General features: G+C 43.3%; 1 protein-coding gene across 2 annotated transcripts in view; it reads right to left on the bottom strand.

Annotated features, from left to right (window-relative positions):
* Window positions 1-18,567, bottom strand: part of SNTG1 (syntrophin gamma 1) — a 709,317-nt gene that overhangs the window by 17,769 nt on the left and 672,981 nt on the right. The window contains exons 16-18 of one of the 2 annotated variants that reach the window (XM_088469762.1): window positions 14,131-14,247; window positions 13,910-13,981; window positions 10,544-10,696 (exon numbers count right to left, since the gene is read on the bottom strand). In XM_088469762.1, coding sequence (XP_088325888.1) covers window positions 10,544-10,696; window positions 13,910-13,981; window positions 14,131-14,247 — 342 coding nt within the window. The remainder of the gene's footprint in view (window positions 1-10,543; window positions 10,697-13,909; window positions 13,982-14,130; window positions 14,248-18,567) is intronic. The other variant, XM_088469763.1, reaches the window with a different exon arrangement.

The raw sequence follows: 18,567 nt of genomic DNA on the forward strand, positions 1-18,567 counted from the left end.
GGACCTGGGGTAAGAGAAAACCTTTTGGTGGTGTGGCTGCCAAATAAATATGCAGCTGTCCCACTCGACATTCAAGCCACTCTCCCGCAGTGTGCAGCCCTGCAGGTAGAAGCAGGAACAGATTTGATTGGCCAGTTACTGTCAAGACCAGACCAGAGGCAGCGAAATGCTGTACTCTGGGATCCGATCTATAATGGGTGCAGGGTGTGCAGTGCACAAAGGCTACAGGGTCAAGGGGGCCCACACTGCACACCCTGCACCCATTATAGTCTTTATACTTACCTATCCGTTCTCTCCAGTGCTGCTCTGCAGCACCAGGCCGGCACTGCAGAGCAGCAAAAATCACTGGAAAAATGGTGGCGGTCATTTTCCCAGTGACTCACGCATGCACAGTAGTGCTGGCCCCAGGAAAATGGCGCAGTATCTTAGCCAGAATCTCCTGCACCCGCAGCCACCGTGGCATCACCATAGAGAGAAGGGGGTCCGCACTAAGGGGTATGGGTATGATCTGCCACAAGTGCTGTGATCACTTGCGATGTTACCGATGGTTGCATACACTTACTGGAGATGACGTGTGCAAGTGGGCATTTTAAGACAGGCTGGTGGGTGTCTGCATACACAATGCGATCACACACTAAGACATAGTGGGCGTGCTAATGCCTTAGTGTGCGATAGCGGATTTGCATACTTTCGCTGCACGCGAAAGCATCTAGCGAGCGGGTCTGAATCGAGCCCTAAGTCTGCACATAGGGCCTGATTCAGAGCTGCTCGTAAGCGGCCGCTCGTTCGTTCTGACCGATGTTTGCTCACCTGCGCATGCGTACAGATTGTAATATGCATGCGCGAACCAGTCAGTGCGGCCGAAAATCGTTTGTTTGCTATATAGCGAATGCCTTCTACTTTTAGTGACATGAGGAGGCGTATGTGGGTGGTAACAGGGGAAGGGGCTTGAAAACGGGGAGTGGAGATCAGAACGCAGGCGTGCCTAAGGGTCAAAACGGGCGTTTTAAGGGTGTGCATAATTAAAACAGCAGCGTCATTGACCACGTCACCTGGTTGTTTTATAGTCAAAACTGCTCGCAATATAGTGGTAGGAAAAACCAACCACAAGAATAGCGAGCAGTTCATACGCTGGTCGATGTACTCGATTAATCTATTAAATAGCGGACATGACGTATGGTGCGAGCGGCCAGGGGGCATATTTTTCTAAATTACAACCGCTAGTTTTGCTCGCTCGTTCAGACTTAGAGGTGTGAACAGACCGCAATGAGCGAACGGTTCATTTGAATAGCCACTCCTTGTTTTGGAACGAATGACCGCAAATAGCGAGTGGCTCTGAATCAGGCCCATAGGCCCTTTCCTCTCTTAAAATGCCCCTGCCCTGTTTTGTGTTTGCATGTCGCCCTTATGATTTTTTACCAGGCCACATTAATCATAAGGGGATGTGAGAAGATTAAAGTGACTTCTTTTCCTTTTATTGTCTTTTGGTATAGTCAGCTGAATCTCAGCTTGAATAGAAATGCAATTTTGGTATTTTTATTTTTAGTTGAGTGGACACAGCTATATTTATTGTATTTGTACTCTTGAACTGTCTTTGGGTGCTGTACTTCATAGAAAAAACAGCATGTGAATAATTATCTAGAATAAAATTTTAATTTTTAGCATCTCGACACACTGTGCGACTATATTTTTCCATACACATGCCAACTGTTTATTTCATTAAAGCATATCCTATAATAGGAAGCCTGACAGTGATAAATACTTTTTACTTTTTATTCTATCATCAGCATTAAGCAAGTGCCCTTACAATCTAATTTAGATGCTTGTGGGTGCTCAATAATAATGATTAAAAATAAAAATAATTCCTGTACATATTACTCAGTGGACATGTTTGCATGTGAATATTCACCTGTGTAAAAAAAACTGAAAAACTAATCTTCTCAATAATGGTATTATCTGTTATTTGCACTCGTACAGTATGAATATACTCAGGGTTGCTCTACAAAATAACCTGCAGTACATATTCAGACTATTCCACATAATACAAAAGACTTGAGAATACTTATTTAATACTTATTTAACTTATTTAATAGATTCTAGACAGTATGTTTTGCTGAATATGCTGGTTGTACATTGACAAAGATCCATGTTAGAACTAAAATGTCAACTGTGACTGGCATGAGAAGAACGCCAGAAGTAACATGCAAGGAATTATTGGCAGGTCTCTATTTTCCCTAGCCATGTTTGCTTTAGGGATGGCTAACAACCACTGATAGCAAAACCATCGACCATCGCTGGAAAACTATCTATGAGAGAGGTTCATTGGTGACGCAACAATGTTTTTTTTTCTGTTGTACAGTGCTTAGCCCCCACCACCACATGCCACTTAGCTCCACCCTCCTTCTCTGAATGGCCAATCACAGTCACATGTTACCAGCTAGTGGTATCCATCAATGGTTCAAAGGATGAATAGTTTTTTTTTTCATGGTTTCTATCCATCCATGCAAAGTACAAATGGCACCATCGATTAAGACGATCAATGGTGAGCAATTCAATGGCCATCCCTAGGCCACTTATGCACCTGATCGTTCCCTGTTTTTTTCTATGTGAATGCAGTTGTGCATGTCTGAAAAAGCTCAAGGAGGAAACAGGCACACCGTGGCAAAGGCTGTGCAGTGTTTAGTGTCTGGCTGGCTACAGCTGAATGGGGGGATAGATGGAGGTCTATCAATGTGCAGGGTAATCAGAAATAACCTGTGTCTCTCCAGCCTTATGGCCTCTGCTGCCTCCTGCCCCCATGTCTCTTCAGCCTTATGTTCCATCATTCCATGTTTCTTCCACCTCAGTCTCTTTCTGTCATCATCTCTGTCACCCCAGTTTCTCTCACCTATCTGTTTTGCCATCCATTACCCTCTCTCTATAATATCTTTTGTTACTTTAACATAATTAGGGAGACATTAGTGCTGATGGTGTAGCGGGCATACATACACAAATAGCATTAGCCATACCCACACAGCACTAGTCACACCTCTTTTGCTTCTCCATAGGCCCTTAATAATTTTTAAACCATCCCCAAGTAGCACATAATCTGGCCCTAACTTCTCACAGTGTAAAGGCGCATATCCACTAGATAAGAAAAATTAGCGATTGAACGATTACGACATCGTTATCGCTCAATCGTACATTATATATTCATTAATCATGCAGTAAAATGCCGGCAACGACCAGAGATGCGCGTTCCCGCTGGTCATTGTCTGCATTTGTCATCGCCTAAACATGCAGGCCAATCTGACGATATCGACAGGTTGTGCATGTTCGGGGATGAGGGAGGGTGTCTGCACTGAATGACATATTGTTCAGTGTGGGCACATTATCCACTGCACAGGATGATGAACGATTGAATGATTACAATGTTGTAATCATACAGTCGTTCCACTGTCATGTAGTGGATATGCACCTTAGGGTAAATTTATTGTAACCTACAATAAATATCAGTTCAATAGACAAATAGATAGACCGACAGACTGTATCTGCTATGACTGCTTTTTTAACCTAAATGCAGTGTCTGTGCCCCTTATGCGTGCCCCCAGTTGCCCCCCTTATGCAGTGCCAGTGCCCCTTATGCATGCCCCCAGTTGTCCCCCTTATGCAGTGCCAGTGCCCCTTATGCATACCCCCAGTTGTCCCCCTTATGCAGTGCCAGTGCCCCTTATGCGTGCCCCCCTGTTGTCCCCCTTATGCAGTGCCATTACCCCTTATGCGTGCCCCCTGTTACCCCCCTTTTGCAGTGCCTGTGACCCTTATGCAGTATCCTGAGTTGTGACCCTTATGCAGGGCCTGTAACCCTTATGCGTGCCCCCAGTCATCCCCCTTCGCAATGCCTTTTCCCATATGCGTGCCCCCAGTTTCCCCTCTTATGCAGTGCGAGTGCCCCTTATGCGTGTCCCCTGTCGTCCCCCTTATGCAGTGCCAGTCCCCAGGGAATGCAGCATTGGTGGTCAGTGGTTGCACTTACCTTATTGAAAAATGATGATCCGCGTGCTCCTCCATGTCTTGCAGCATCCAGCTCCATCACAGACTAGACACAAAATGGTGGTTTGGGAGTGTCAGCAGTCTCAGGGGAGTGGTGTATTGTTTGGTCGTTGATCGTTTAACGTGTAACGACTGTGCAATATGCAAATGATACACCAACGATATGACCATGATATTGGGAAATTACCAGCATGTAGGGGCGACAAAAGACACAATGAGACGACCAGCGGGAGCACGCATCGCTGGTCATTTCACACAACACAGTGCACGATTGCTGCATGATTAATGAGCGATTGAACGATTACGATGTCTAAATTGTTCAATCGCTCATTTTATCTGTAAGTGGATACCTGCCTTTACTCTAAACTTACAGGTATACTTTGAGTTTAACTTACAAGATTGGTGTCATGTCCCTACTATGTGTAAAGCACCCCAGATATCAATCATAATACTTATGGGAGAGTGGCAGTCGGGATGCCGGAAGTCAGAAGACTGACAGTGGCATCCCGATGCTCAGAATCCTGACAGGGACTCGGTAAGTATCCTAACCCTCCCACCTTCACCCCCTAACCCTCCCTTCCTGCATCCTAACCCTAACCCCCCTGCAGCCTAACCCTAACCCTCCCCATTAGTGTCTAAACCTAACCCTCCTCCCTTAGTGCCTAAACCTAACCCTCCACCCTTAGTGCCTACCCATAACCCCCCTGCCCGCAGCCTAACCCAAACCCTCCCCACCCCCACAGCCTAACCCTAACCGCCCTTGTGGTGCCTAAACTTAAACCTCCCCCCCGCGGCCTAAATATAACCCGCCCCACTATACTTACGTTCAGGATACCGGCTGTTGAGATCCCGGCATCGGCATCTTAAGCGATGTCGGGATCCGGCATCGGTATTCTGGCTGCGGGTCAGGAATCCGGCACTGGGTTTTCAACCACTGGCATCCCGAGCACTGGCATCTTAACTGCATCCCAGTCAATCAAGGTGAAATCATTAAGTTTGTTTCCTACTACAAGAGGCTCCAGATGTCCCAGTCAGATAAACTCAAATCACACAGCTCGAATGAGAGTATAAACCTAACCATTCAACTAAATTCTTTTGTTAATGGCTCTTAGATTAGAATTACACTACATTTTGGCAGAGTGGACTGAATGTATTCTCCGTTGGGCTAAACAGTGATTCTACACCAAAAAGCAATGAAGCCCAAACCCTTCTAATGAACACATTATGAGCTAAATGTGTTTCCCAAGCAATTAATTCCATTTGGGAACAGAAGGGACATTTAACCTATGATAGTTTCCATATCAACTGCATTTTTTTATACACTTTTATGAATATTTATTTAACCTAGAGAAACCAACGGATGCTGTGGCTCACGTGAACAACATAGATTATAACCTTAATATCTGTAATTTCATTCAAATATATTGTGCATCTGTAAACAATCTTAAGATTCATATTACAGAAGAGGAACTTACTAATGCCCTATAATTGTAAATACCTTCAAAGGCTTTAGGACCTGATAGCTATCTGATAAACATTTGCCAGATATTTGCAACCACTTAGGTCTCAACTTAGTTTGTGTCTTTAATGCTGTCCTTCATTGTGCCTTTCATATTTATAGTGATCCCATTTCCATGCTGAATACTGACTTGAAGCTGTTTTGGCTAACAGGTTGAATGTAGGGTTGGCGTCTCTGATTGACTCTGACCAAGTGGGATTTGTCCCTAAGAGAAAAGCCTCAGACACCATAATGCTGCTGCTAATACCTCCTCTGTTGTCCTGGCCTTAGGCGCTGAAAAGGCATACTATTGTGTCTCTTGGGGATTAATTTTTTCCACATTGTTGGCTTTTGATTTCTGCGGTAATTTTCTTATAGCAATCAAAGCACTGTATTACAACCATTCATCTGAGGTCATGATGAACAGTTTGCGCTCTAGCAATTTCAGCTTAGGAAATGGGATTGATAAAGTGTATTTGTGGCATGATAATAAATATAATTATTTGTTAGATGAAATCATTTTTAGTTCAGGAACATATAATGGATTAATATAAGATCATGCATTTAGCTGAATAGCATACGTTTCTGTACTTGTGTGTGTTAAAATAGATGCTCCTGTAGATACTTCTAGCTGGACATGGGCTTTACAGGAGGTAAAGGTCACATATTCAAGTTTGACCTTAGGAGCTAGGACTCCTTACTTGTCTTTTTAAATGTTTTATTTATATTCACTCTTGAAGATGTTTCATTTGGTATATTTATAAAGATGTAATGTACTGTAATGTCGTATTAAAGCAGTATATATATATATATATATATATATATATTCTGTGAATGTGTACTGTAAAGATAGTCTTGGAACCCTTTTACGAGACTCATCCTATGCACGTACATTGCAATAAAGAAAAGCTATTTCACACTTGCTGTCTGTAAAGAGTGCTTCAACAGGGATGCTTTAGGGGTGAGGGGGGCACTTTCTCCCTTACTCTATTCTCTGTGTCTTCAGCCCTTGGCCGCTAGAAGCAGAGTCAACCAAAATGTTTCTGCCAATGTTTTGGGATCTTGACAATATAAAATCTCCCCTTTTGCTGACAACGTTCTGCTTATGTTGTCACCCACTCTTGTCTCCCTGCTTAACCTCAACCCTGAGTTGCATGTCTGTATTCTGAAGAATACATTTAATATCAGTGAAGGCCCTCTTTAGGTACCTCTCTCACTAAATCATATTCATAGTTATATAATGTTAAATATGTTCCCCTTCCGCGCACATTGACTCAGGATCGGGAAAGCTGGAGGCCGCAATTTTTTTCTCGGTTTAGAAGAATGAACACTGTTAAAGTGAACCTTCTTCCCGGCCATTGTACCTATTCCAGACCCTCCTGTTTCCTCCCCACCTTCGGTGTTGTCCTTTTTGCAAAGGGTCTTGGCTTTCCGATTTTGCTGCTCTGTTACTATGCTGCTGAGTTGAATAATGTAATTACTTGGCACTCCAAGTTCAGTTTTAAATTGTTGATCTCTATTGAATATTCTTTACTTCCGGTACGCTACATTTTCAATATACATACATGATGTGTGAATGCATCTGAAATTGCAACTGCAACTCTATAGGAACAGATGCATGGTGCAACTTAGATGCATGAGCAACTACTGCATGTCTGATATCAGTAGTGCGTTCAACTCCAAAACAGGCTCTAGATGTTTATTGTATATTGTTGCACTAATGTGTATGTTCTCTCTTTTATCTGAGATAATCCAACATCATGGAGTTAAAGAGATGGTCATCATCCACAGTGCTGTAAGAGCAGTACTTGTACAGAATGTAAAGAACTTTTTAATGTCAAATAACATACATTGCAAACTGCAATAAACAAAACAGATCCCAAATGAAGCTATCCAATGGCTAACAAAAACAAGGCTATACAATATAGACAACAGCATTAAACAATACAGATGAACAGCAGTGAAACAAAGCAGATCACAGTTAAACAATAATACAACCAATGAGAAATGAAAAGCACTTTAAATGCTTTGATACTCATGTACTTCAAGTATTTAAAACAATACAGTTTGAGTCTCCCATATCCAAATTGCTTAGGACCAGAGGTATTTTGGACATCGGAATATTCCGTATTTTGGAATAATTGTATACCATATTGAAATGTCTCAGGAATAGGGCCCAAATCTAAACACAGAATGCATTTATGATTCATATACACCATATACACACAGCCTGAGGGTAATTTTATACAATATTTTCAATAATTTTGTAGCTCAAACAAAGTTTGTGTACATACATGAAATGTATTTATGTGTCATATACACCTTATACACACAGCCTATAGGTCATTTTATACTTTATCTTTAATAATTTTGTGCCTTAAACAAAGTGTGTGTACATTGAGCTATCAAAAATCAAAATTTTCACTATCTCAGTCAAGCTAAAAATATTCCGTATTTCGGAATATTACGTATTTTGGAATATTTGGATATGGGAGACTCAACTTGTATTACATAAAAAGTAGCATATTCATTATTAATACACCAATATCCACTTATTGTCATGACCTATTGTACCAAAAATGATAGTAAGCAGGAGAGGACCAGATTGTGGTTGTGGAGGGTATGCAGAAAGTTGTTTTTTGTAGTACAGTACATTGATTTTATAATTGCATATTTTTCCTGCATTCCCCTTTATTCCATTTGTCAGAATGGACTACTTTGAATTAATTAGCTAAATTAAAATTTAAATAAAATATTTATTTAAGAAAACTCTTATAGCATGCAGTACAATGAAATGGTGTACTTTGTCAGCACCTACAGTCCTTTGTCTGCAGAGACAACTTGAAAACGGAGGAGAGAAAATCTGATAGAACAATACTTTTCATAAAGTACTATTACTGTATGTTAGCTTTAATGTGCTGTTGTTTTGTCATTTGGGCAAGATGGGTTACTGTGCAGTGTGATCATCAACTTAGAGAACCGAGCAATTAAGGGCTTAGGGCCTAAGGCCCTCATTCAGAGCCGTACGCTCTGAGCAGAGCGCACGCTCTGAATGAGGGCCGCCCTCCATAAAAATGGAGCGTCCTCCTGGACGCTCGTATAGCTGTGGGTCACCACCCACAGCCTATACGAGCGTGCAGTTTGATGGCCGCGATGGTCGTGACCATCGCGACCATCGAAACTGCGAGCCGGAGCCTGCGGTTGAGGTTTTCAACCGCAAGGCCCGGAGTGATTTTGGCTCTATCAGAGCCAAAATCACTCCCACTGACATCACTAGTGATGTCAGTGGGCCGGCTTCTGACGGGAGGCGTTCCCTTGGGAATGCCCCCGTCAGGGAGGCACGCCCCCGGCATGCCCGCCAAAGGGGGTGTGCTGTCAATCAACATCGACAGCACGCCCCCTTTGATCAGACACAACGAGCGAAGGACTTTCCTTCGCTCGTCGCGTCTGGCGCATGCGCACGACGGAGCTCCCTCCGTCGTGCGCATGCCCAGTGCAGACCATCGACCCACTTGCGAGCGGACAGCCGCTTGCGAGTGGGTCTGAATCAGGGCCTAAGTCACTAACATATGGAACTGTGAATAAGCAAGCAATCTGCTGATTGTTTCACACTGCGCATGCATACGCATCGCACTGCGTGTGCACAAACTGGCCACTGCGATTGTGACTGCGATCACAGTGGCTACTCAGACCCATCACAGAGTGATTGATGTGAGTGCGTTCACAGGCCATTGCAGGGGCGTGCATAAATTATCCACTGTGATGCCATACGCAGTGTGAGGTCTCATAGTGTGCGTGGTTGTTAGCAATTTCTGAGTAAGGTCAAGGCTTGTGCAAAGATACGTGAGGCTGCGATGGTACTGATGGTTTCGCTATTCTGCTAAACATTACAGATGTGTGTAAGGTAAAGTGGGCATCCTTATGTTGTGCTGAGTTTGCATTGCGATCTCAGTGGATTAGCTTGCTATCACAGTTGAACTGTGTGCATACACAGTATTGTGATCGGTTTGCAGTCAGGAAGCCGATGGTCGAAATGCTGACTGCCGGCTTCCCGACTGTGCAATCCCAACAGGGGACTAACGATAGGCATCGAAATCCCAACGCCTATCATTATTCTTTCGCTGGGAGCCTGACGCCCGGCATAGCAAACGAAGGTAAGCTGGGCGGCGGCCGTGGACAGCCACGAGGTGAGGGGGGTAAGGTTGGGTGATATCGGAGGGGACTTAGGGCTAGGCACCCACCCGGGAGGGTTAGTCTAGGGGAAGGGGGGGTTAGGGTTAGGCACCCCCGTGGGGAGGTTAGGTTAGGCACCCCCCCGGGAAGGTTAGGTTTATGCTGCGGGGATGGGGGGTTAGGTTTAGGCACTTACGGGGGGGATTTGTGTTAGGCACTAAGGGGGGAAGTAAGGGTTTGGCACCTCTCAGGGAGGGCATGGGTTAGGGGGGGAAAGGTTAGCGATAGTGTATTTACTTACCTGTCGTGATTTTCACTGCTGCCAGTCTTCCGGCTTTGAGATTTGAACCGCCGGACATAGGTCTGGCAGTCATTCATAGCGATCCCATTGTGATCCGTAGTGAATCAGGCCCTTAGTTTGCTTGCACAAATTCTGCATCCTCACAAGTCTTTGTAGATTAGGTATGTGATGACTGAGGGATGAAAATTATTGCTGGACTTTGCAACCATTGTTTAATGTATAGTTTTTGATTGTAATTAGAACTGATTTATCTAGCCATCAACTTTTTTCTGCAAACTCTTTATAACCTATGATTATATTTCATCAAATTGGGGAAATGTTACTTTTGCAGTAGCATACAGTACATGCAGATATAAATATATAACTGTGAGAAGGGTAAAAATCAGAACTGTCCATTTTATGCTATTATGTGAGAAGACTTAATATTATGCTTTAAGGGCATTTACTGTACATTCCTTTCCTGTTTTTTCTTTATACAGAAACACACAATGTTTAGGCTATTTGCATAATAACTATGAAAAAATCGATAAGTTTCTTGCCTGGATCCTTTCAACTTCTAGGAAAGTTGCAGTCTGGAATGCCTTCTCCCAATGTATGAGTTCAGTCTCCAATTCCAAAGAAAAGTACAAGTCCTCACCAGATTCCGATTGAACACCAAAGCAGTGTTTCCGCCGGTCAAGAAGATCACTGTCCTGATGAAAACCTGAAGTTATACAATCTGACATGTGTAATAGACTATATGTACTTTATAGTAGCAAAATACACCCAAAACAAACAGAACACCTCCCCTGAGAGTGTTCTTGAATATTAGGTAATGAATGTGAGAAGTGCAGTGCAAATATTCATTTGATATTTATAAATATATCTTATATATTATATATATATATATATATATATATATACACAGTTACACAGTATATATATATATATATATATATATATATACTAGGGGTGAGCGGGTTCGGATTTCTGAAATCCGAACCCTCCTGAGCCACGCCGATCCGAGTCTGGCTCGACTTTTCCCGCCTAACTCGGATCTGAAATCGAGGCAAAATGTCATCATCTCGCCTTCCGGGTCTCGCGGGTTTTGGATTCTATATAAGGTACCCGCGTCAGCACCATTTTCTCACTCGGCTGTGGACAGTGAAAAGGGAGGTTGGGAGTTAGGGCTGGCTGGGCTGTGTGGTGTAGTGTAGTGTAGTGTAGTGCAGTGTAGTGTTGTGCTGTGCTGTGCTGTGCTGCGCTGTGCTGCTGTTGTCCATAGGGGCTGTGTCCACTCCTCCAAAGTCCATAGGGGCTGGCTGTGTTGTGCTGTGCTGCTGTTGTCCATAGGGGCTGTGTCCAGTCCAATGTCCTGTGCAGTGTCCCAGTCCTAAAGGGGTGCTGTAGTGTTGTCCAGTGGGTGCTCTGTCCATCAGGGGTGCTCCCCTCAAGTTCAAAAAAAATAAATATTTTTTCTGTTTGTGAATTGTGTGCACAGTAGCCGCACGTGCATCAACAAAGTAGTGCCAAGCGTGCGCCTGTGTCATAAGTAAAGGGCCGTCTGGCTTGACCGTTAAAGGGTGCTGTAATCCCCAAAGTGCACTCCAAACCAAATAAAAAAATATTTTCTGTGTTTGTGAATTGTGTGCACTGTGGCTGCACGTGCATCAACAAAGGAGCAGCGCCAAGCATGCGCCTGTGTCTCATAAGTAAAGGGCCGGCTGGCTTGCCCGTTAAAGGGTGCTGTAACCCACAAAGTGCACTAGTCTCCAACAAAAATAAAAAACAATTTTCTGTGTTTGTGTGTGCCTTAGCCGCACATATATATCAATATAACATAAATGGAGGACCAAACTTTCTCCGATAAAAATAAAATAGGGAAAGATCAAGAACCACTTCCTCCTAGTGCTGTTGCTGCTGCTGGGAATTGTTCATCATCCCAGAGAGGAAGTAGGAACACCACTACTTTTACTAAACAATTGACCCTCCAACAGTCCTTATCGAGGAGGATGAAGTACGACAGCAGTCGTCCTGAAGCAAAATGTATAACTGAGGCCTTGGCTGCTATGTTGGTGTTAGACGTGCATCCGGTATCCGTCATTAGTGCAGTGGGATTTAGACAATTGACAGAGGTAGTGTGTCCCCGGTTCCAAATCCCGTCTAGATTCCACCTGCATCCTCAAAGCAGCAGCGACAAGCGTGCGTCTGTCTGTTAAAGGGTGATGTAACCCCCAAAGTGCGCTCCACAAAAAATAAAAAATTCTTTTTTTTCTGTCTTTGTGAAATGTGTGGGCTGTAGCCACACCTGCATCCTCAAAGCAGCAGCAGCAACAAGCGTGCATCTGTCTGTTAAAGGGTGGTGTAACCCCCAAAGTGCGCTCCAACCAATATAAAATAATCTTCTTTTTTTCTGTTTGTGTGAAATGTATGCGCAGTAGCCGCACCTACATCCTCAAAGCAGCAGCGACAAGCATGCGTCTGTCTGTTAAAGGGTGGTGTAACCCTCAAAGTGCGCTCCACAAAAAATAAAAAATTCTTCTTTTTTTTTGTCTTTGTGAATTGTGTGGGCTGTAGCCGCACCTGCATCCTCAAAGCAGCAGTGACAAGCATGCGTCTGTCTGTTAAAGGATTACATCGGTGACAGCATCCAAGTAAGCATGTCAGACAGTCCTTACATGTACTGGCAGGAAAAATAGGCAATTTGGAGGCCCCTGTACAAACTGGCTCTACTTTACCTGAGTTGCCCCCCCTCCAGTGTGTACTCTGAAAGAGTGTTTAGTGCAGCCGGGAACCTTGTCAGCGAAAGGCGTAGGAGGTTGCTTCCACAAAATGTGGAGAAGATGATGTTCATAAAAATTAATTATCAACTCTTCCAGGGAGACCAGCCTCCATAACGTACAGAGGGACCTGTGGTGGTGGATTCCAGTGGGAACGAATTAATACTCTGTGAGGATGAGGATGTACACAACACTGAAGAGGGTGAGGAATTGGTGAATGAGGAGGATGAGGACGACATCTTGCCTCCGTAGAGCAAGTTTGTGCAGGGACACATTAATTGCCAGCTTGTTTTGTGGGGGCCCAAACGAACCAATCATTTCAGCCACAGTCATGTGGCAGACCCTGGCGCTGAAATGATTGGTTTGTTAAAGTGTGCATGTCCTGTTTATACAACATAAGGGTGGGTGGGAGGGCCCAAGGACAATTCCATCTTGCACCTCTTTTTTTTCTTTGCATTATGTACTGTTTGCGGCCTAGTTTTTCAAACTGCCATCCTGTCTGCCACTGCAGTGTCACTCCTAGATGGGCCACGTGTTTGTGCCGCCCACTCGTGTCGCTTAGCATAGTCATCCAGCTACCTCGGTGCAACCTTTTGGACATAAAAACACTATTGTGAGGTGTAAGGTGTTCAGAATAGACTGGAAATTAGTGGAAATTAAGGTTATTGAGGTTAATAATAGCATAGGAGCAGAAAAACACACAAATTCTGTGATTTTAGCTGTTTTTATGCTTTTAAAAAAAAAAATACAGATCCAAAACAAAACCCAGAACCCAAAACACGGAAGGGTGGTTTTGGCAAAACCAATCCAGATCCAAAACACGAAGAAAGATCCAGATCCAAAACCAAAACACAAAACATGAAAAGTGGCTGGTGCACACCCCTAATATATACATCTAATTCTGACTCAAATTTGCAATTAGGCCACATTTGCCTGGACTTAGGGCCATAAGGATGCAGAGGCAGCAGTGAACCACAGAGTGAATTAGTACTGATATATGTTAATTTTTAATTTTATCTATTTAATCTATTGTACATATGTTCTCCATGTATTTGTGCAGATTTCCTCCAGGTGCTCTGTCCAAAAATATAGATTCAGGTTAATGTTACCGTATTTGTATGGTAGAAATTAGAATATAATCCTTACCTTAAAAATTTTACACATTATTTCATACACAGTAAATTTTTTCTCTGCTCGCAACCAATCCCACGTCGTTACCTTAGACATAAAAACAGAATTTTAGGTACAATTATATATATATATGTGAACACACATATATACTATATATATATATATATATATATATATATATATGTGGAAAAACTATATATATGTGTGGAAAAACTTATAATGTGCATGGCACTTACTGGAGGTGAGTTAAATTTATAAAGGAATGATCCTCTTAGCGCCAGAAACTTTGGTGTGTACATATGGTCTTGAAGATTGTCTTGCTCCCGCTCTTCAACCCAGCCCATGTATATTATCTATAAGGAAAGAAAATATTCACAGGTGATTTTTCTATCTATATTGCATAAACAAAGAGGGTGAAAAATAAGCAAACTGAATTTATTTTAATTTTTAATTTAAAGGTTATAAATTGCGAATACCATAACAGTTTTAAGTGGACAATGAAACTGCATTTCTTGGTAACATTTAAAAATACAATTTTAAAATTGTGTCAACAAAGAAGTATATTATGCATTTATTGAAAAGTGGGTTGATCTTAGAATTATAGCGTTTATTTGGAGTATTCTAGTATATATATTTTGTTTACTAGAATCGTGTGACAAATTGAACTACGCTCATAAATTAGCTCATTCTTCTGTTGTTATTAGAAAATGGAACAGTGGGAAAAAAAACGAAATCCCCTGTGTATGAGTCTTACTACTAAGAAAATAAAAAATATCCATTCTCTGGGACATCGGTCAAAGTACAAAAAAATTATGTCTGAATATAAAATTTGTATCCAGTCTCTAAAACCAGCAACACCAATGCAGTTTAGGCAGTATTCTACTCAACTTCATTGACTCACTGCTAACTTCCGCTGTGTTCTCCCTTTAGGTTTTTGGGAAAGGGTGGGGCTAATAGTTGGGCAGTATAAATATGGAAATTGGCGACAACTGTAGCTAAACTAGAAGGATGAATCATGACAAAGTGGAGCAAAGGAACTGAGTATAGTTGCACTGTAGAAGAACAACAAAACTAAACCTATATACAGTATGTACAGTGGGCCTGATTCAGAGCTGAATGCTCTGACCAGAGCGCTCGCTCTGAATCAGTGCCCTCCTACCTGAAAATGGAGCGGCCTCCTGGCCGTTCGCATAGCTGTGGGTGACCACCCACAGCATATGCGAGCGGCCAAAAAGACCATCGCGACCATCGGGCTTGCGACGAGACCCTGCGGTAGGGTCTCGCTGCCGCAAGCCCAGGAGTGATTTTGGCTTTATCAGAGCCAAAGTCACTCCCACTGACATCATTACTGATGTCAGTGGGGCCGGACTCAGATGGTAGGCGTTCCCATGGGAATGCCTCCGTCTGGCCGCCACGCCCCCGGCACGCCCACCAAAGGGGGCGTGCTGTCACTCACCATCGACAGCACATCCCCTTTGGTGCGAGAAGCCGAGCGACGTATTTCTCGTCGCTCACCGGGTCTCGCGCATGCGCACGACGGAGCTCCCTCCGTGGTGTGCATGCGCATTCGGCAAACATCGACCCGCTTGCGAGCGTCATTTGCTCACGAGCGGGTCTGAATGACCCCCTGTATGCAGAATACAATTAAACTCTGGGCTCTGTGATTTTTAATGGTTGTTCTATATGTTTTGGTGTCTTATCAACAAAACCTTAAAATACAATATTCCAAACAATCAGAATTTTATATTTCAATGCAAACTGTTAAGCATGATTTTGACTTGCAATAATAGTTTTCACGGCAACTAAGTGTGAGGAAATCTAAATCCTAATCTCAGCATATATTAGAAAGAAATTCTACATAAGAAAGCAAAATCACACACTGATTAATAGTATAGTAAAAAGTATAGTATGTAAATGCTATAAAAATGCACAGAAAACCACTGATCAAAAATAGGATTAGGTTTCATTATGTTATACTGCAGGTCATCTACAAAACACAAAAATTCTTTTTATATCGCCATGTGCCACGATTTACGCTAGTGCATCAAAATGTACACCAAAGTGTGGTTAGGCAGAGGCTGAGGCTGTCTTTTGCACAAGTGAAAGTAATTCTTTGGAACACTAATAATATGAGATTTAATTTGGAGAGTGATAATATGGACATTAGATAATTGGTTGAGAGGGTTCATTTTTGGGGGCGTTCTCTGCTGTATGGCTGGGCACACAGAAATGATTGTTCAGCAAATGTACTTGACTTAAGCACTTGTGTTACATGGCAGAGAGTAAGGGCCTGATTCAGAGCTGCACACAATGCCGATGTTCACATAAGCTGCCCATCCACTACACGACATACAAACGACAGCACGATTACCACATTGTATTCGTGCTGTCGTTTCTATGTCTGTGATGTGCCTACATGGAACGAGCGGTCATTCAGTGCAGACTCATCAATCATCTGGCAACATGCTGAACCTGGCGTTATCGTCAGGTTGACCAGCATGTATGCCCGATGATAGATGTCCAATATGACCAGCGTGCACGTGCATCACTGGTCGTATTAGACATTACACTGCTCAAGTTAAGAGCGATTAGCAAGTGATTGAGTGATAATGACAGTCGGTATCACTCAATCGCTAAGTATAATCGCCTAGTGGATGGGCAGTAATAGCTGATCTCATTTTAGCAACTGTACATGTGCAAAACTTTCTGCAAACTAGCAAGGTGCACAAATTACACAGTGTATGCACAAAGATGCTGTTGTGATCAAGATGGATGGTATCAGAAATGTGGTGGGATAATGATGGGCATTCCTGGGTGGTGACTGTGTGTGAGTGGCTAGAAATGCACAAGAAACTGGTCCACTCAGTGGGCATGTTACATACTTACCTACTCTCCCGGGACTGTCAGGTGCCTCCCAAAAATTGGGTGCCGCTCCCGGCACCCCGCAAAAGAAGGCAAGTCCCCCGCAATGTCCGCTGGCCCCTCTAGACCGCAAGTGAAAGTGGGCAGTTCGGTTGGCGATGAATTGCGTCATCATAGCACCGCCCCCTGCTTTGTAATGCCAGTAATATCGACATTATAAAGCAGGGGGCGGTGCCGCGATCGTGCAGACACACCCCTGCTCCACTCACTTCAGCCACCTTCACCCGCCCTGCTGCACCGACCTAACAGCCAGAAAGTCAGTAAGTAAGGGAGTGTCGCAGGCATGTAAGCGACTGATTTCACAGATGCACAGCTGCAGGCATAGGAGGCCTTGGCTAGATGGAAAGGTAAATTTACTAATCTTCCCCACACCCCTGGGCTGTGGGTATGGGGGCAATAGTAGTGAAAATAGTGATAAACTATTGTTTTTTACAGTGGTACTACAGGTGCCAGCGTGCCTGCCCTATGGGACTTGTGAAACTACAAGTGCCAGCAGGCGGCCAGCACCCGTACCCCAGCTGTAAAAAAAATTGTGAAAAAAACAGTAGACACACACACACTGTAGTAAGTACAATTTTATTACATACACCTACCACACTCACACATATAGTACTTACCTGCTGCCAGATGTTCTGTCTACTTCCCCAAGTAGAATTCCAATGGGTGTACCTGTAAAATAACATTTGTTTTTTTCCCCGTATTTTTAGAAACCAGGACTTGCTGAGCAGCCCGGGGCTGTTTATGCTTTTTGGGGGGGACCCTATGTAATTTTTTTTTAATGTTAACCAATTTTTTTACAGGTATAACACAAGCAGCCTTCACATATCTCACTGATATGTGCAGGCTGCTTGTTCAGGAGAGTTTGGCAGAGAGAAGACACTGCAAATCTTTATCTAAACTTGCAACTCGGGTGAGAAATCTCGATCAGATAACCTTCGGAAAACACTCTCAGCAAAACACAATTCTTGGTAAACTCCAGTAATCATCAATCTGGGTCCAAGTTGTGGACCGGCAAAAAAACAAAAAACATAGTGTATTTTTTTGTCAATTTTTTTTCTGTGTGCACACGACTGCATGTGTGTGAATTTTGTAACCGCACCATGGCTACACTATTGGTGCTTGTGACACTGCTTCAAGACCGCAGAAAATATGGAGGGCTGTCACATGACAGGAGAGCAAGGCCAACAACCTCAGGTTGTAGCTGTCGCCACTAGTGCAAAGCCATAAACTTCCTCGTCCTTTATGAAGGCCCATGTCCCAGGGCTTAAGCCACGCCATCGATATTGTAAAGCTACTTTTACTGAAGTTAAGAAAAAAAAATGTAAAGGAAATTTGCCTTTAGATAAACAAAAAATTGGCAATATGCCATTCACTACACAAAGTGACAAGGAAATGATAAGGCCTTGGCCTTTCTTTATGAAGACTGCTGGTTCTGATTCTGATAGCCCTTCGGAAAAAACAACTGTGTGCCCTGAGAAATCGAAATCACAAATCCCCGAGGAGAGTGCAAGTGTGTCCACGGTTGCCATGTGTGAGCCAGACCTATATACTAGTGTACTGGAGGATCCTCCAAGTTCCAACATTTGTGTGCCCTCTGTAAATGTGGGGAAGGGCAGTCAACATCTTGCAGACGTAGTCAGTGAGGATGCTTCTGTGGAATTGCACATGGAGGAGGAGGACATTTTGGTAGTTGAAGGTGCTAAGGACGATGAGGATGTTGATGATGAAGATGTTGGTGATGAAAATGTTGA

This window comes from Taudactylus pleione, unplaced genomic scaffold (genome assembly GCF_031769625.1).
Source record: "Taudactylus pleione unplaced genomic scaffold, aTauple2 ptg000093l, whole genome shotgun sequence".
Taxonomy (NCBI): Eukaryota; Metazoa; Chordata; class Amphibia; order Anura; family Myobatrachidae; genus Taudactylus; species Taudactylus pleione.